This window comes from Dermatophagoides farinae, chromosome 1, assembly GCF_024713945.1.
Source record: "Dermatophagoides farinae isolate YC_2012a chromosome 1, ASM2471394v1, whole genome shotgun sequence".
Lineage (NCBI taxonomy): Eukaryota > Metazoa > Arthropoda > Arachnida > Sarcoptiformes > Pyroglyphidae > Dermatophagoides > Dermatophagoides farinae.
In genome coordinates, this window is record NC_134677.1 from 5,561,080 (window position 1) to 5,579,065 (window position 17,986).

The 17,986-nt window shown below is 32.2% G+C and overlaps 3 protein-coding genes across 4 annotated transcripts; 1 reads left to right on the forward strand and 2 right to left on the reverse strand.

The window, feature by feature from the left end:
- Positions 1-18: 18 nt before the first annotated feature.
- On the forward strand, positions 19-1,016 carry SrpRbeta (signal recognition particle receptor beta). Its single transcript, XM_047054569.2, has 3 exons — positions 19-185; positions 240-675; positions 738-1,016. Exons 1-3 carry the CDS (start codon positions 83-85, stop codon positions 934-936), a joined length of 738 nt encoding a protein of 245 aa, XP_046910525.1. The 5' UTR covers positions 19-82; the 3' UTR covers positions 937-1,016.
- Positions 670-3,163, reverse strand: cin (Molybdenum cofactor synthesis protein cinnamon). Its single transcript, XM_047054519.2, has 4 exons — positions 2,685-3,163; positions 2,462-2,634; positions 1,987-2,411; positions 670-1,932 (listed from the first exon to the last, which is right to left on the reverse strand). Exons 1-4 carry the CDS (start codon positions 3,104-3,106, stop codon positions 1,006-1,008), a joined length of 1,947 nt encoding a protein of 648 aa, XP_046910475.2. The 5' UTR covers positions 3,107-3,163; the 3' UTR covers positions 670-1,005.
- A 30-nt stretch (positions 3,164-3,193) lies between these two features.
- On the reverse strand, positions 3,194-17,963 carry LOC124491807 (uncharacterized). 2 transcript variants are annotated; one of them, XM_075735410.1, is made up of 6 exons: positions 16,993-17,963; positions 12,130-12,821; positions 9,738-11,286; positions 4,722-8,501; positions 3,852-4,628; positions 3,194-3,785 (listed from the first exon to the last, which is right to left on the reverse strand). In XM_075735410.1, exons 2-6 carry the CDS (start codon positions 12,565-12,567, stop codon positions 3,490-3,492), a joined length of 6,840 nt encoding a protein of 2,279 aa, XP_075591525.1. In that variant the 5' UTR covers positions 12,568-12,821; positions 16,993-17,963; the 3' UTR covers positions 3,194-3,489. The 2 variants fall into 2 exon arrangements, with proteins under 2 accessions (XP_075591525.1, XP_046910460.2); XM_047054504.2 differs by lacking the exon at positions 16,993-17,963 and adding an exon at positions 13,195-13,779.
- Positions 17,964-17,986: the final 23 nt, after the last annotated feature.

Genomic DNA, 17,986 nt, shown 5'->3' on the forward strand with positions numbered 1-17,986 from the left:
TGTTTTAGATTTTCATGATAATAATAAATTGAGTTTTCTTATTCACCACGTCATAACGTGCGTGTAAATCCATAAAATAATCATGGATGAGCATTTGGTTTCTGGAACAAAAATTTTAGTTTCAGAAGGAAATTATTTTCTTCTTTCTATCACCGTTGCTGTATTAGCTGTTTTAATCTCTCTAGGTAATTGTAACAAATCTATTATCATCATATCATATTAATCTAATCTTGTTACAGTTATATTTTTATTTAGCCGAAAAAGTTCTCGACAGTCAATCTTGTTGATTGGTTTATCAGAATCCGGTAAAACAACACTATTTACTCAACTTGCATACGATTCATTTGCTTCGACGGTGACTTCAATGAAAGAGAATGAAGCGCCTATAACATTGAAAAACAACAAAACATTAGTGTTGTTCGATCTTCCAGGATTCGATCGTTTGCGTAATCAATATTGGGACAAATTCAAATTCCGTGCCAAAGGAATTATTTTCGTTGTTGATAGTTTGAATTTTATGTCCAATGTTCACAATGTTGCTGATTTATTGTACCAGTTTCTTTGCGATAGTTTTGTCGTTTCCAATCGAATACCGGTTTTGATTGCCTGTACAAAACAAGACGAAACTCGTGCAAAATCCGCTAAAGTTATTTCGTCAATGTTGGAAAAAGAATTGTATGATTAATATCGATATAATGAATTATCGTCATTATTGAATTTCTTTTTGATTTTCACAGCAATACCATAAGAGAAACTCGCATGGGAGCTTTGGATACAACATCAGGTGATGATAACAGTATTCAATTATTGGGCAATCCGGATAATCCATTTAAATTTGGTGATCTACGAAATTCGATTGATTTCGCCGATTGTAGCTGTTGGAAAGAGCAGAAAAATCTTGATAACATTTTTTCCTGGATTAATTCGATCGCTTGATTTATTTCATACTCGATTTTAAATTTATTGATTTATGAATATTTTCTGTATAAAAATAAAAATCAAGTATCAAAATAAAATTGCATCCACAAAATTGCCATTTTCTAGGAATTTCTGGCCATCTAGACTACTCGGAATGAACAATAATCCATTTGAATTCATTACATTCAATAATCTACTGCTCATTTGATTCGATTCGGTTAGTTTGGCTTCGGGAAACGATGATGAAAAAGTAATGACAGCACGAACGAATTCAGGTCTTGTATCGATTTTGTAAGGCTTATCAAGAACAACTTTGCATTTGATCCATTTAAATAACTTTTCCATTAGATTTACTTCTTTTTGATTTTCAAAATCAAAATATTTGCCCGAAAGAAGCTGAAGGAATGGTTCGACAAATATTTTGAAAGTAACAAATGTGCTTACTGGATTACCGGGCAATGAGAAGATGTATTTTTTCTTGCCATCATATGTTGTCGTCGAAAATGTTGTAGGCTTTCCTGGCTTCAAATTTACTCGACCGAAATGTATATTGGCATTAAAATCTTCCCCCAAGACTTGTTTGAGCAGGTCACGTTCTCCCATTGATACTCCACCCGTAGTGATGACGATATCGGCATTTTGCATTCCTTTATTTAAGTAATTGAATATACTATCTGCTAAGTCTGGTGTTATTCCAAGATCAACGACTTCAAACTGCGATAACAAAGACATCAAGACTGTTCGATTTGAGTCCCAAACACAATTCCAAGGTCTAGGTTGACCAGCCGAAACAATTTCATCACCAGTAGAAAGTACAGCTATTTTGGGTCGTCGAAATACCTTGATTTCTTTAACCCCGGTTGCCGCAATCAAACCCAAGTCGATTGATGATAAACGTCTATATTTTTTTATCAATGGATTCAAATTATCCACTGGAATATCTGAGCCAATCGAACGAATGTCTTGACCAACAACAGGAATGGTTCTGATGTTGATCACTTCTTCATCGTCATCCTATCATCATCAATAGTGAGTTATACTTGGTGATTAACATTTAATGAAAATTACCTGGGTTTTTATTATAAGCTCGGTATCTTCTACTTGTACGACAGCGTTGGCACCGGGTGGTACAGCAGCACCAGTACTAATACGAGCACAGAATCCTCGATCGATTCTTGTGACCTCATTCAATCCAGCTACTGATGCTTTAGAAAGAACATTTCGGTTACCTTGTCCATCTTCGGCAATTACAGCATAACCATCTTTGATAGACGCGTTGAATGGTGGCAATGGAACGGATGCAAAGACATCATGAGCCAAAATGAAATTGAGAGCTTTGTGTAAAGTTTTCGCTGATATAAACATTTCATTACGGTCAGTTTGAAAATATGATCCGATTTCGACAAATATTCTCTGTTGAGCTTCTTTAATCGGTATCATTTCAAATGGCGAATGTCTTTCACGATTAGCAATCGGTGTTTCTTTCACCTTACCTTTAATAGATTATAAAATTAGCGTTACAAATAAATATTATGAATCATACTTTTCATATAATTGTTCATTGTACGATGTAACATATCAACTTCGTTTGAATCTTTTAATTGATCGATTGCATGTTTCAACACTGGTTTGATAACATCGAAACATTCTTTACAAGCTTTCTGACTTCCAGGTAAATTGATAATCAAAGTCCGATTGAGAATTCCACATTTCATCCTAAAAAAATTAACATGAAAACTTTTTGAAAACAAACAGATCAGAATCACCTTGACAACATGGCCATGGGAGTGATCGTAATCGATGCCGAAATCAATGCAAAACTGATTCCAGACACCTCTTTTTCGATTATTTCATTAGTGGCTTCTGGAGTAACGTCACGTGATGTTAGTCCGGTTCCACCGGTTGTCAATATACAATGAATATCTGAACGATTCGACCATCGAATAAGAATTTCTTTCAAGTCATTCTTGTCATCTGAAACAATATGATAATCGATCACATCAAATCGATCATGATGATCTTCAATCAAATGTCGCAACATTGGTCCACTAGTGTCAACATTTTCATTTCGGCTACACCGATCACTGACCGTCAAGATTGCAAATCCATACATTTTCATTGATAAAATGATTTCAAAATTTAATCTAATGATAATTATATATAGGTTGAATGTTGGACTCTGATGCATCTAATCAAACATTGGTGGTATCATTTTGGTTGATCTTGCTTCCCATTGTAGTAATATACAGTACATTTTATATAGAAAAAAACTTGCTTTAATAATATACAAATTTATTAGCTTGTTGGTTGTTATTTTGATAAAAAAAAGAGTAAAATTATTTGAAAATAAATTAGGCTAAGATTATAGGATTATAAATATGATATCTTGTTACATAGACAAAAAATAAGCTTATTTCATTCATTCTCATTTATGGTACAAATATAAACTGAAACGAACTAGAATCAATATCACAAATATTTTCGCATTTTTAGGTAAATCAATTCAAATTTTATCTTAAATCTTTTAAGTAAATTATCGTAATGATATTGATGATTTTTAAAAAGGTCACTTTAAATTTCAATAAAGAATCCTGATCGTGATTGGGATAATGATTCGGATGATGGTGGTGATTGAGAAAAGGCTTTTGCTGATGATTGTTGGGTAGGGATTATAAATGGTGATCGTCGTGATCGATTTATAGATGTTTCGGTACTTGTGCAATTGGCTATGACTACCGATCCATTTGTACCATCATCACTTCCGCTAGTATCAGTATCTGAGGCGTTCGTTATGATTGGGCCATCTGTTTTGTGGAGTTCGACAATTTTTGATTCATTTGTATACGGTTCGACAACCATGGAGAAAACTAGATTATTATATATGAGATATAAAAATATAAAATAAATTGTTTACAAATTGAAAATTCACATACCATCGAAAATTTGTTCGACTTTTTTCAAATTTTTCAATATATTCGACAGATCACGACTAATATTTGATGAATCATGATTATAATTGTTACGTATTTGATTAGATTTTGATGAATCAGGTCCGTTTCCATTAGTGTTTACTTGAGGTAAAATTTCATCAATCAATGTTCGAGCTTCGGATCCAAGCAAATGATTATAGCGTTCACGTTCAAGGAAATCTCGCATTCTTGTTCGAAGTTTAGAAGACAATTGATTAATAGCGGATATTACTAATGAATCCAATGGAGAAATGGAAAATATCCGGGCATTTATGCTAGATGCAATGGCTGTGGATGCTGCGGATATTTCGTTTGATTTGATTTCTTGTCTTTTGCCATCAATACTTGAACGATCCGATAATAAACATTCGGTAACTGAATGAGTCATCAAATTAGGATCGGCTGATAATTGTCGCATTGGTGATGGATTAGCACTAGCAGAATGATGGCCATGGATAATGGTGTTGAAATCCTTATCAAATTGTGCCATTCGGTGTGGTTTAGTGGAAAAGAAACGTTTCCCAACCTGAAACGGAGGGACGATTGGCCTAGCTGTTCTAGGATCAACAATAGAAGGTGATGAAGGTTCAATAGCAGAACTGTAATTTTGGCTCTCGCTCTCCGAGCAATAACTATTAGCTGAAGATGTTCGACGTGATCCACCAAATAAGGAATATGAACCTTGATTAATCGGCTGTGGTTGTATTTCTGCCTTATTCCGTTTGTTAACAATATCGGCATCTTTTTAAAAGGTAAAGTAAAAATTGAAAAAATTATTAAAAAGGACATTCCAAATCAATAGTAATTAAATCATGCAAAAAACAAAATTCATACTTGAATCGACAGATTTATTTGAAAGCGATTTTAGCCATGGTGTGCTATTTTCATTGCAACCAGATGATGGCATAAAACGTAATGAGCGTCTGCCGAAACGTGTGAAAGGTAATGCAGGATATGTTAGTATTTCGCCATCATCACATGACGAACATTCGGCATCGAATTGAATTTCATTGTCTGAATGAGGAATAACTCTGCGTTGTGATTGATTACGATGATCTATGGAAGACAATGATTTACTATCTTTCGCCTTGCCTTTTACAGGACCATTCGAAAGATTTTCAATAGATGAACAAACGGATGATGATGCTGAATAGGATTTCAATGTTGGGATTTTACTCGAAACCGGTGATTGTTTCAGTACTTTTCGATTAGTTGGCGGAACCACCGTCGTCGAAGAAGACGGTGGTTTTCGTGATCCTTTTGTCGACTGATTACAAGTGTTGAACGGAATTCGAGCGCCTGGTACCCGAAGACTGAATCTTCCACCATCATTCCGTTTAAATGATACTGGTGATGATAGTTTTGTCGTTTTAGATGAATTTATTTTTTGTGATTCTTTAGCCTTATTAGCAGATTGTTCGGAAATTTCCACACCACAAGTATCCATACCGAGACGAGCACGACGCAATGCAAATGCACGATTGAAACGTAAGCTAGAAGAGGCCGAATTGCTAGATGTTATCGATCCACTACGAGCTCGTTGTTGACGATCATCATTATCAATTCGTTCAGTTGAGGATGAATATTCGTTATTTGGAATTGCTGACGAGATCCTGGATTTACCGTTAATGTTTCGACTACACAATCGATTATTGGCCGAATGTTTACGATCATCCAATAATGGCGTCGAAGGTGCTGAACGACACTTTATTGGTAGTTTAGATTGTGCTGAAACCGATTTTGTTGAATGATGATTGTCATCATTTGTGTTGGTATTATCGGTACCGACTAACGGTGTGCAACTAGTTGACGAAGATGACAACAATGATAACTTTCCGAGTCGAGCTGTTTTTTCTAATTTGGAGTTAATCCTCTTGAATGCGCTCATTAATTCACTACTAATTCTTTTTTTAGATTTATCACCGGTGTTTTTTGAATGTACAACTGTATCGTCGATAACATTAAATAATTGAGTTGATTGTTGAACACCAATCATTTGATTTGGTCGACATGATTTGTCATTATGATATGTCGATGAACTATTAACTTCTGAACAGCTGGAACGACGTTTCGATCGAGTGAATGTTGCATCTTTCTTTAGTGGTTGATGGCTACTATTCTTTTTCTGTTTCTCATAATTACTGAATAGTTCATCAATCTGTTTTCGGGCTACTTCAAGCTTATCTTCATCATCATCGTCATCTTCTTCGTAACCAAATTCATCGGAATTAGTTTCACCGTTACCACCTTCACCATCATTACAACGAGCAATAGGTCCACTGCCGACACCTAAATCTCCATCGGATGATTTAATTCGGATCTCGTCATCATCGTCGGCGAGCTGATGTTTGGGTTGAGCAGATTTTTTCTTCGTAGACGATTTATGGATTGTTTTTTTTGAATTCATAACATTTTCTGATTTTCGTCTAAGTTTTTCTCCCGTTAGCTCATCAATATCGATAACATACGTTCCAGTATCGCTTAATTCACCATCATCGTCAACAATATTGATGTTCGAATCGATTAACTGTTTATCCATACAAGTCATGGTATCAGCGCTATCGGATACTGAGGATTTAGGAGTATGTCGATGTAATGATGACCGATGTGATTGGACTGCCAAAGTATGTGATCGATCTTTAATAGAATTCATTAAACTCAATGAATCATCATCATATTCGATACTATGACTATTAGGTGATTTGGCTATTAAATGTGGTTTTGTTGTTTTAGTTGCTGATGTTTTGATTGACGGTTTTACATTGTTGGCATGAGGAATGTGACCATAATGCTCACCACCGTCAAAATATTCTTCTGGTCGATGATGATTATCAAAATCAACATCATCACCCAAATCATAACATCCATGGCTATTCGTACTATTGCTACGATGATGATGAGGATTATGTTGATAATTATTATGCTCAAACATTCGATTAATCAAGTAAACAGCAGACTCACTTAATTGAGCACTTCGCCGTGATGTTGATTGTTGTAGTGTTGCATCACTATGACGACTTTTATCATCATCTATCATTTCGACACCTGAAATAATTCGATTCGAATTTGTCTCTATATTCTTCGACATTTCATTGATCTCCGTAGTTGATGATAAAGGTATTGTTACTGAACAATGATTATTAGGATTTTTTTGATAATCATTTTTGACAAGATTGTCTTTGTCGTTATTCATATCATTTGCCAATAGTTTATTGATTTTTTTATCGTAAGTATCACTTTTCTTCATCGATGATGATGAATGATATTGGGTGTGACCGGAATCGTTTGACAATTCAATAGATGGCTTCTGTTTATCGTTCATATCATTTACATCGAACACATAAGCAATATTAGTTTTGTTTAATGCAGTCGGTGGTACAGATGTTACGTTTGACAATCGTTTCACTGATGTCGCAGTTATCGTAATGTCATTGGTGGCAGTATTCGAATTTCCAGTATGAGGAGATACATTAGTCATTTGTTGTTCAACATCACTCATACAATTTACATTAGTATTTGGATTGTTAAATAAAAGTGGTGATGGTCTTCTGTTATCTTTTTGACCTTTGTTATAATTATTACAAGTAGAATAATGAGTTTTATTATGACTAACATTATCATTGAAATCAATCACAAATGCCATGCCACCAATTGAATGACGAGAACGTGGCTGTTGCATAAATACTGGCAATGATTGTGGCTGAGGAGTTTTGGTACAATTACCATGTTGTTGTTGATAATCAAATTCAACATCATGTTCCAATGAAGACGATTGAGATTCGTTATGATTATTCAAATTAGCCAATGTGGTCGATGTTCCTAATGATGATTGTCCACTACTGGTCGATGCAAGAAGATTTCCCGTATGATAATGGTCAAATGAACTGGTTATTTTTGTCGATGATGATGATGATGAGGATGGTCGTCGTTGTCCTCGTCTCAAATGTCCAATATCGTCAATATCATAAAGATCGTTTGTATCGGCATCAGTTACGGCACCTGAATCTGAATCAACCGGTACGACGACTAGTTGCTGCCTACCACTATGTTTATGTATTGATTTGTTGTTTAACTGATTCAAATGTTGTTCGATATTGTTCCTGTGCTTCAAGGTTGTTTCATTGACAGATGCCGTTGCCGTAGCGGTTTCCACCGTTGTCGTTGTCAAAGGTAACCATTGTTCAAAATTGAATAGAGTTTTGTTAGCTGAATTGACTTGTTCTTTTTCACCAACAGCAGAAGCAGAATATGAAAAATTTATTGAACTACCTCGACACTTTCCATCGTCACCAGAAAAAACGATTTTATCTTTTTGCCTTTCTAGTTTATTTTGGCAAATATAATCAACTCGATGTTGAACGTTACAATCACTGCACTGGATATGATTATTAATAGTTGATGTAGTCGATGTAACCGATGACTGTTTCGGACTCGTATATAATAATAAGGAAGATGTTGAGCCAAATGTGACAGTAGTAGTTTCGATTGTTGTCATTGTCGCCGTTTCTTGTTGATGCGACGATGATGATGATAGTGGTGAAATTATGACGTTATTTTGGCAAAACGACTCATCATTTGATTCTTGTTGATGTAATTTTGTTCGTTTCTCATCATCTAAAAACATATAGAAAGAACATATTTTAAATGAAAATGATCAATTTGATTATTCTTAAAAAGTAATTAGGAAAAGATTCTATGCTATATAGTATTATGGTTAACTGTATGTATCTAGAGTAAAATTATTATCATCATTGTACATCTGAGAATATTCAAACAAACAAACCAAATATCAATTTGATGATGATAATGATAAAAACTATATTTTATGGAATTACGCACTTGTTTTGTCGTTCTGTTTGATCTGTATATAATCCGTATGGCAATAATGATGAGGTTTGCATTTCCATTGAAACTCTATTTCTCTATATAACTCGCTCAAAAAACACTTGTCGTTTTATAGTGTATATACTAGGTGAGCGAAGAGAAATTAAATCTCAAAAGATAGATCGAAAGAGACAGATTGTACATATATTGTTTGACACGTACAACAAAAATAACATAATATAATAATCATAATAAAGATCCATTGCAGAGAAAGAGAAATTCAAAATAGATCATTAAGCATTTGTGTAAATGGATAAGATCTACAGAGCACGTTATCGAACAATAAAAAATCAACAATAATGGTCTAGTCTAGGTTATTTGCAATTTCCTTTTTTTCATATGTTATAAATTTCGTTCATTTCTCTGTAAAACATATTCGCATTAACTCTTTTTGTGCCAACATTTTCCATAATTATTTTTACTTAAATGTTTGTTATTGTGTGTGTGTGTGTGCTTGTGTTCGAGATCAACACCTGAAAAATAAACATAGCTTTTTATGGAGATGTTGAATAGCAAAGAAAACTTGCGATAACACCTTCAAGTCGACCAAAAAAGGTCATAAATAACAAAAATGGTCAATTGATCACGAATATGTGTGTAGTCTGTTCGATTATCAAGCTAGTGTCAATCATTCAACATGTTTGTGTTTGTTTGTGGCCAGGTAATATTGAATTGATTGATTGATTGAACCAAATGATTTAATATCAATGTGTTTGAACTAAAATTGACACATATACAATTTGATTGATCAATTATTCAACAACAATACCTACAACAAGGTTATCAACTCAATTTGAACATTTAAAGTGGCTAACTTCCTGTATATGTGAAAGTATGAACAAGTTGCATCCTATCAAATTAAAAATTTAAGCTAAAATTAGCTAAAAAACTTATAATTTTATAAATAAAATGTGTGAAGTATTTCTAATTATACGATCGTAAATGTGTGTATTCTATTTTGCTTACCGAACAAGATCGTTGATGAATTAATAGATTTTTCGCAGCTGTCCATTTTGATGTCGCTGCTAGTGTTTGATTCAAACTTGTTGTTTTTTAAATTTTTCAAGTATTCAAAGTGAACAATGTTTGAATCTAAGCTACTATTATTGTTCAGACGATCTTCACTGTTTAGATGTGGCAAATGATGGATCGTTGATAAAGTGGATATTGCTTGTGTCGATGTGTGATTTTCAACGTCAAAACATTCATGTGAATGAGACGCATTGTATTCATCAGTGTCGATAATATCGTGATGATGATTTTCCAGATACAAGCCACAATCTTGTTGAACACTTGTTGCTGTATTCATAACAGAAGTATGCTTCGTTTTTAAGGACGGCGAATTCGGCTGCAGTAATTGTAATGGTGTTGATGGGCACAATGTGTGATGATTATGATTGAAATGCTGATTGTTATCATCAACATTGGTTGATGCTTTAGATTCACAGGTCCATTGTTGTTCACTAACATCAGAACAACAACTAGGAACTTCTTCATCATCATCGGCATCATTATCCAGGTTCAAATCAGGAGTTACTTCATCATATTCATGTTCATCTGTAATGAAAGGAAAGCCAGAATGTGAAGTAAACGGATAATCATCAGATAATTTTCTTAGGAATTCTGTATTCTGATATGTATGACTATGATAGACATGATGACGAGATTGATTAGGTGATTCTGGAGCTGATATTGAACATGGTTCGATTTTATTCTGTTGATGAATGGGCGGATGATTTTTTTCAAAATTGTGACGATAACGGATGAAGGTAATGTCATCGTTACCTGAACAAATAAATACTGATTCTTTCTTATCTTTAGCAGAGACCGTGGCTGATGAAGATTTCTTTTTGAATCGAGCTTTTACCATTTTCATGGCCGACATGAACATCGAAGATGATGATGACGTTGGCTGTTGTGTATAATTTGTTAAAGTCACTGGCGTTGATGATTGAGATGATGATGATGATGATGATGACATCAGGGAAAAAGACGATGGAGATAGTTTATTATGCGATGATGAGGATTTGGATGATGATGATGATGATGCTGATGAAGCTGTAGATGTCGATGCTTGTATCGCATTCTTTTTCGATCCACGTTTAACTGGATCAGATTTTTTATCATTTTTTCTAATGCTAATACGAAAAAGTTTATTCATTGGTGATTGTTTAAAAGCCGTTGGTGATGCTAATGGATTGCTTATTGAATTTTGTTTCAGTTGCTTGTTGTCATCATTATTAACAGAAACATTGTCGTGTTCGTTACCAAGTACGATAAACTCATTTATATTGTCATTTTTCATTGTTGTTAAAGGCGTTGTCGATCGATAATGGTTTTCATCATCTTTATTGATATTCACTCGTTGAATGTGTGGGCTGTGATTACAATTGATTTGATTCAATGGTAAATGTTTTAATTGATAAATATCCGGACCAAAACCAAAACGAATTTCATCATCAATATTCAAACGTATGAAACTACGAGACCGTACACGAAGTTCATTTACAAATGTCTATATTGAAAGGAAAAAAAATAAAATGTTACATCATTTTCATACAAAGAAAGATTTTGATTTCGAATATGGAGTGCAATGAATTTAAGGAAATGAAGATATCAAACGCATACATAGATATACTGATGTGGTAACATAAATCGTTTTTTTTAATCCAATTTATTTGCATCCGTCATCCTGTCAGACAAGCGAGAACAGATAGATAAACGGATTCGAATGAATTATAAAAAAAACCACCTACACCTAATCTGTGCAACGGAACGATGGAAAAAAATTTTCTTCAAAATAAAAGAGTTTGATGATGTAGACAATATATCTAGAAGTTAAATATTAACAAGATCGAAATCATATTCATCATCATCAAAGGTGATAAGAACAAGCTAAAATTAGCTCCAAACTACAAACTTAATACATGTATATGATTGAAAAAATCCATTTAAGAGCAAAATTGAGAAAATCAACAAAGCAAGCAAAGGTGATGATAATCAAACTTATGATAGTAAGAAAAAATATCAATAAAAATGTTGGTGATTATTATTATTTTTGGTAATCATAAATAAATGAGACCTAGAAGTCAACATGTGAAAAAATAATCTAGAGTAAAAAGAGAGAGAGAGAAAGAGAAAGAAAAAAGGTCAAGAGAACAAAAAAATAACCATATTGACACCGGAAATATCTTACTATGTCAATATAAGATGTGATCTATTATTATTATTGTATAAGGATAATGAGGCTAGGAAAGTTCAACATACAACAAGATTTTCAAGATAAGATTTATGTTCGTTAATTTATATTATATTACAGTGATACGGTAATATTTTTGTTTTATATCAGATTACTTACACCGAATTTCGAATCAAGATCTTTAAGATGAAATGATCCGCTGGCATAAATCAATACTGCTTGATGATCGTCTTTATTTTTTTTGTTGCTTGATGATTGTATTTGTTTTTGTTGTCGAAGAACAAAATCAGAACCAATGAAACAGACAAAATTTTCTCGAGATTCAAGTTTCAATTGAAAATTATCATTTTTAGAAATGAGTGCCCAATAATTATTATCGTTACATGATAACGGCGGTGGATTTATGGACATGGAATCACCATTTGCCGATGATGAAAATTCACCCGATGATGGACCATAATAATAATCATCTGAAAAGCCAGACGAAACTGTTGGAGGCGAACCCAACGGATCGCTAAATCTGGCTGTTATCGATGATGGCGATTGTTCATTGGTACATGTGGTCATTGCCATCGTCGGTGTCACATCGGTGGTCATAATGAATTTATTATGGCTATCATAAAAATTGGATTGAAATGATGAATTAAGATTAGAACAGCTGGTCAATGCTTCTTTTGTTGGTACCAATGGTGATGGTGAACAACAACATTCCGATCCTGATGAACAACATCCAACTAATGTTGATGATAATGGCGAGGTTTCACAATCATCAGTAATTTCAAATCTGGCTGATATGAATGAACGATGTGGATCAGATTTTTGAATGAAGGATAAAGGTGGATAAAATGATTCTGCAAACAAAAATAAAAAAATAAAAATTTTGAAAATATTTCAAAAATATAATCATTTAAAGGTCATAAAATGGATAATTATGGAAATATTGATTGTGTCGTAATTGTAAATGGTAAAAAATCTAAATGATCATCAAAAAACGCTATAATTTCATTGAATTCAATAGCCATATTGGGGTAGGCGTAGGTTGATATTAATGATCATGATCATTAGGGCGAAAAACAGAGAAAAACTGCTGTCAATATTGAATTCATTGATCTTATATGCAAAAACAAAATGTCTTGGCATGATAACAGTGAATATTATATCAATGAAGGGCCATCAAATTTATCAAATTTGGATGTAAAAAAGACCTAGAAACGTCTGATATACCTTTGGTCAGATTTAATGAAACATTTTCCACTGCTGATGAAGAATTCTTAGAAATCCGTATATTTGAATATTTGGAAAACATTCTTTTTTCTTGCAATGAATTGAATTGTCACAAAGTTGAGATAAACGCACACATACACAAACATAAAAATAATAATATGGATGAATTTGAGATGAACATCAATGTTAATGTCGATTTACCACTGGATCATTGATTTTTTCAAAACCAAACTTTCAAACACAGATGATCAATATGACTCATCACATAAATGATGATTTTACGACAACCAGGTAGGAATAGAATGAACAATTCTGTATTTCATACGTTGTCGTCATTAAAATACCTCCTTTTTGTGTGTGTGTGTGTGTGTGTACATTTTGGTGTCACTCAATGTTTATGTGATTGAATGAATATTTTCAAATACAAGAACAACAATAGCGATGATGCTACGACTACGGATAGGATAAAACAGGAAAAGTCTTCCATTACACACATGAAAAATCAAGAAGAATGAAATGGACATGAACGTCAAAAGCCAATGTAAGCATAAACGAGACCCTGACAGGATGAATGAATGAATGGATGAATGCATAAGGATTGATGATGACTAAACAAATGATAAAGTGAACATACAGGTAAGATCAGACTAACAGCCAGCAGTCATATGCAAGTAAAAAAAAAATAAAGAGACAAGATACAAATTTTTATTTTATTTTTTTATGCATGTGTGGTTATAGAAGAAGCCAAGTAATACCTTGTTCAACTGGATTCAATTATCATCAAATCAACCGAAAGCCAATAAATGTAATACGAAACAACCACTAGTTGACTTTATATGCACAACATTCGAACACGTAACAGGATGAAGAGACGAATACATACATATATTATAATTCATTCGTTCAATCCATAATCAAAAAAAAAAAAAAAAATTATTAAAGAAGAGTTGTAGAAAAAGAGTCAGAGACCGACTAGTATAATAATAATTGGCTACAATTTATGAGATGAAACAATCCAGCTAGTTTTTTTTTTGTTTTATTTCTACCGGGTTCAATCATCTAAAATTTTGGATTGAATCGGTTGATGTTGGTGATTTTTTTTGTGAAAATAATAGAAAAAGTTTGATCCATAAATGAATGGACAAGGATGAAACAAACATAATTTACAAGTATCGTTTCAGATAATGCCAAAGGGGTAAAGCTGAAGTTGTATGGTTGATACATCGAAAGATCAGATCGAACCATTCAATTTAACCGACAACCGGGGAAAAAAATAACAAGGAAGAATGTTGACTAAAATTATCAACTGACGATTATTTCATTTTTTTAATGATAAAATGATGATAATGATGTTCGATGGGTCGATACATTGATCCTTTGAACGAAGGTAGATCATTTTTTTCAAATATTTTATAGAATTACGCAGCTACACAAAACTGCATCAGTCATTATAAAATCAATAATTAATAATAATAGATTATTGATGTAGATGATAATGTGGTAAACATTCAAACGATAAACGGGTTCATTGGCCAGGAACATAAACCTACAGATATTTGTTGTATTTGCATTTATAGTCAACACTTTCGATTCGTTGTATATACAGTACAAATAGCTTATTACATGCATATATAGAAACATAAATCGAATACAAAATTGAAGAATGAAAAATGACTTCCCGGATGAATTACCGTAACGAGTAAAAAAAACGAGGTTTTATAATTGTTGCCTACCGCGATTAATGAACACAAGGTTAACCCGTTAACAATCTGAATGTTAAAAATTCGAATAAATCGTGCATTGGAATAAAATGCGTGGATTTAAATCATTTGGACATCAATTAAATTTCTTGTTTTTTGAATCAACAATTGGTTGATGAATGTATCAATATTTTTCTTTTGTATGCAAACTATAAGAAGGTAAAAAAAATCGTGATCTGCAAAAAAAAAATCGGATGCAATGATGCCACACCTACATAAATTACAAAAATTCTGATCATAATTATTTATCATCATCATTGCTATGGTGGCTGTGTTCAATAAATAAAACCAAAAAAAAAAAAAAAAAAAGATTAGATGTGTTTTCTTTAAAATGGAAAAATTATCTGTTGACAAGGATTAAATGATGTTAAATGTATTTTTTAAATCATTCATCATTATCTCTAGCAACATATAGCTCTAATTTCTGTGTTAGTATTTTCATCATCATCATCATCATCATAGGTTTACCATTTTCAAATCATCACATCATTTTTTTATAGGACGGAAAAAATCAATTAAAACTGTAAACATCGGTCATAGTTATTTTTTCACCGTACCTTCTCTTTTTTTTTGCATTCTAACCAAAGTACCATCACTCTTCATCTAATTAAGCTATTTCTAATTCGGCAAATCTTTATAAATTTACATTAGTAAATTGAAATTGAAAATCAAATCTGAAATTAAAACCAACTGGAACATTATCAAATGAAATGAAAAAAAAACCATAAGATAGATTAGTGTGAATTTATGAAAAAAAATAGGACATTACAAACAAACACATACATAGAATAACCGAAAAAACTTGGCTTTGCAATGAATAAAATTTGATTTGTTAGCAAAAAAAAAAAAAAAAAATGAGAGAGACCAAAAGGAATGAAAAATGAAATCGTTGTTTTGGCGATAGTTTTTTTTTCTATTTACAGTTGAACAACTTGTTTGGTTTGAAAAGATCAAATCAAAGTAGTAAAAAAAAATCGAGTTTTTTTTTATCGGCTAAAAATAAAATTCGATGTCTATTGCATGTATTCACATACTTTTAAACCACTTGTTCGAATTGAAATGAAATGGAAAAAAAATTCAACTTCTACTATTTCTTGGTCTATCATATAGACAGACAGTATCCTTAAATGTGTGTCGTTTGTGTTCAATTTGCACATCGGAAAAAATGTGTTATGTTTAATCCGAAAAAAAATCGATCAAATTTAATTAGATATAATAAAATTGACAAACTAAACCTAAAATCATGGAAACCATGACAATTTTTTTTCTCTGTGACTAATTATTAATAAACAAACAAACCAATGATGAATCTGTACTGATGAGATTGATTCTTTTTAGCAAATGAAAACTAAATCATAGGTCATTTTTATGAAAATAACGCTATATGAAAATATCACATATTTATGAATATTTCATAATAATCTATGTTTCTCTTTTTTCTCTGGTTACATCGTTTTGATAATAAAAGTTTTTATTTCTCTTTTTCCTTTTTTAATGTTGGAACAATTGCTCAACAGCAACTATCAACCTTGAATGTGATAATACACACAATGACACGTTGAAAAAGTGGAAACAAGTCACAAAAATCAGTTCCACTATTCATATTGTGACATGAATTGTAATATTTCGAAATTGTAGTTTTTATATGAAAGAACATGACATTCATGATAAAAATATGAATGAAACAAGTTTTTTTAAAGTAAACATTGTAATGAAATTATTGAAAGAGAAACGGAAAAAGATTGAATGGACGAGAATATCAAATTGACAATTGATGCATCGTGAAAAGGCTCTTACAAAAAAAAATTGAATGATATAACAAAAATAGATTTGCGAAAAAAAAATGAAAGATAGTAAAATCATAAACAAAAACGGTTTTTATTCGAAAATTTGATTCATTTTTCATATTGAAAGTAAAAATGAAGTTATTTTGGCGATTATTATTTCTTCAAATGATTGATAGGTATTTCTTTATTCTTTAAATAATAAATGTATTTCAGCTTTTACAAGACAGAAAGGTCATATTCATCAAACTTACTAAAGAAAAAGTCGTGAAATAAATGGTCAACTTGAGTTTAAAAGACGAATTTACATAATACTAAAACATATGATTTGATTTGTTGACGTTTGTCATTTGTGTTGATTCATGCCCATCAATAAAGGAGTATATATAATGGAACAATTATGAAAAAATGTCGATAAAGAAACAAATCAGCCGAACATCAACACAAAAACAAAATAGATGATGATGCACATAATAATTGAATTTTGGGATAGTCGAATGTTTGTTTGTGTATGAATTGCATAGAATCAATGATGATTGAACCATAGTGGACGATAGCGGTGGCAGGTTTTTTTTTCATTCGCTTCTGCAATGCAGAGAATTTCACTCATACACATTGATTTTGTGTATAGAGATTGTTGTTGGATCTGTTTAAATGTGATTTCTACATCTCCATCAATGTATATAATGTGTTGGCCGATTGTCTATATTCGTCTGTTAGACCTGGCATCCAGCGGACAACTACTATACTTTTAGATATAAGGATGAAAAAAATGGCTTTACTTGAATAATAATACAGAATAAAATGTGCAGTACATCATGATACAATTGATATCGTCGAGTTTTATTGATTCAATTCTAGTTGATCAGATATGATAAATATTGATAAATAATTTCTAAAAGATTTAGGAAAAAATTTAATGTGATAAAAATTTCTATCATATTAATTGTATATCTGTGTATAAAACAAGTGTTTCATTTTGTTTGGGAAAATTTCTCGAATGAAAATTCGTAAAACTCAAAATGAAAAAGTTTCATAAAAATATATTGTAATGGCGGTAGATTCCACTCAATTTACTTGTGTTGCTTGTGTTGTAGAGTGTATATTGTAAAATATATCAACCACAGTAGTAGTCGTATTATTCCTTTTTTATAACATTGATCAGCGGCATTTATTAAGTAGAATAAAATGACTGCTACCATAAATGAATTTGAATATTCTCTTTATATAATGCCACTAGTATTCCAT

Coding starts and splice junctions, on each gene's coding strand:
- SrpRbeta (XM_047054569.2), top strand. CDS start 83: ATGGATGAGCATTTGGTTTCTGGAACAAAAATTTTAGTTTCAGAAGGA. Junction 186..239: donor AGCTGTTTTAATCTCTCTAG/GTAATTGTAACA, acceptor ATCTTGTTACAG/TTATATTTTTATTTAGCCGA. Junction 676..737: donor TCAATGTTGGAAAAAGAATT/GTATGATTAATA, acceptor TGATTTTCACAG/CAATACCATAAGAGAAACTC.
- cin (XM_047054519.2), bottom strand. CDS start 3,106: ATGCATCAGAGTCCAACATTCAACCTATATATAATTATCATTAGATTA. Junction 2,635..2,684: donor CCCATGGCCATGTTGTCAAG/GTGATTCTGATC, acceptor TAATTTTTTTAG/GATGAAATGTGGAATTCTCA. Junction 2,412..2,461: donor AATGAACAATTATATGAAAA/GTATGATTCATA, acceptor AATCTATTAAAG/GTAAGGTGAAAGAAACACCG.
- LOC124491807 (XM_047054504.2), bottom strand. CDS start 13,276: ATGTTTTCCAAATATTCAAATATACGGATTTCTAAGAATTCTTCATCA. Junction 11,287..12,129: donor ATCTTGATTCGAAATTCGGT/GTAAGTAATCTG, acceptor CTTTCAATATAG/ACATTTGTAAATGAACTTCG. Junction 4,629..4,721: donor AAATAAATCTGTCGATTCAA/GTATGAATTTTG, acceptor CCTTTTAAAAAG/ATGCCGATATTGTTAACAAA.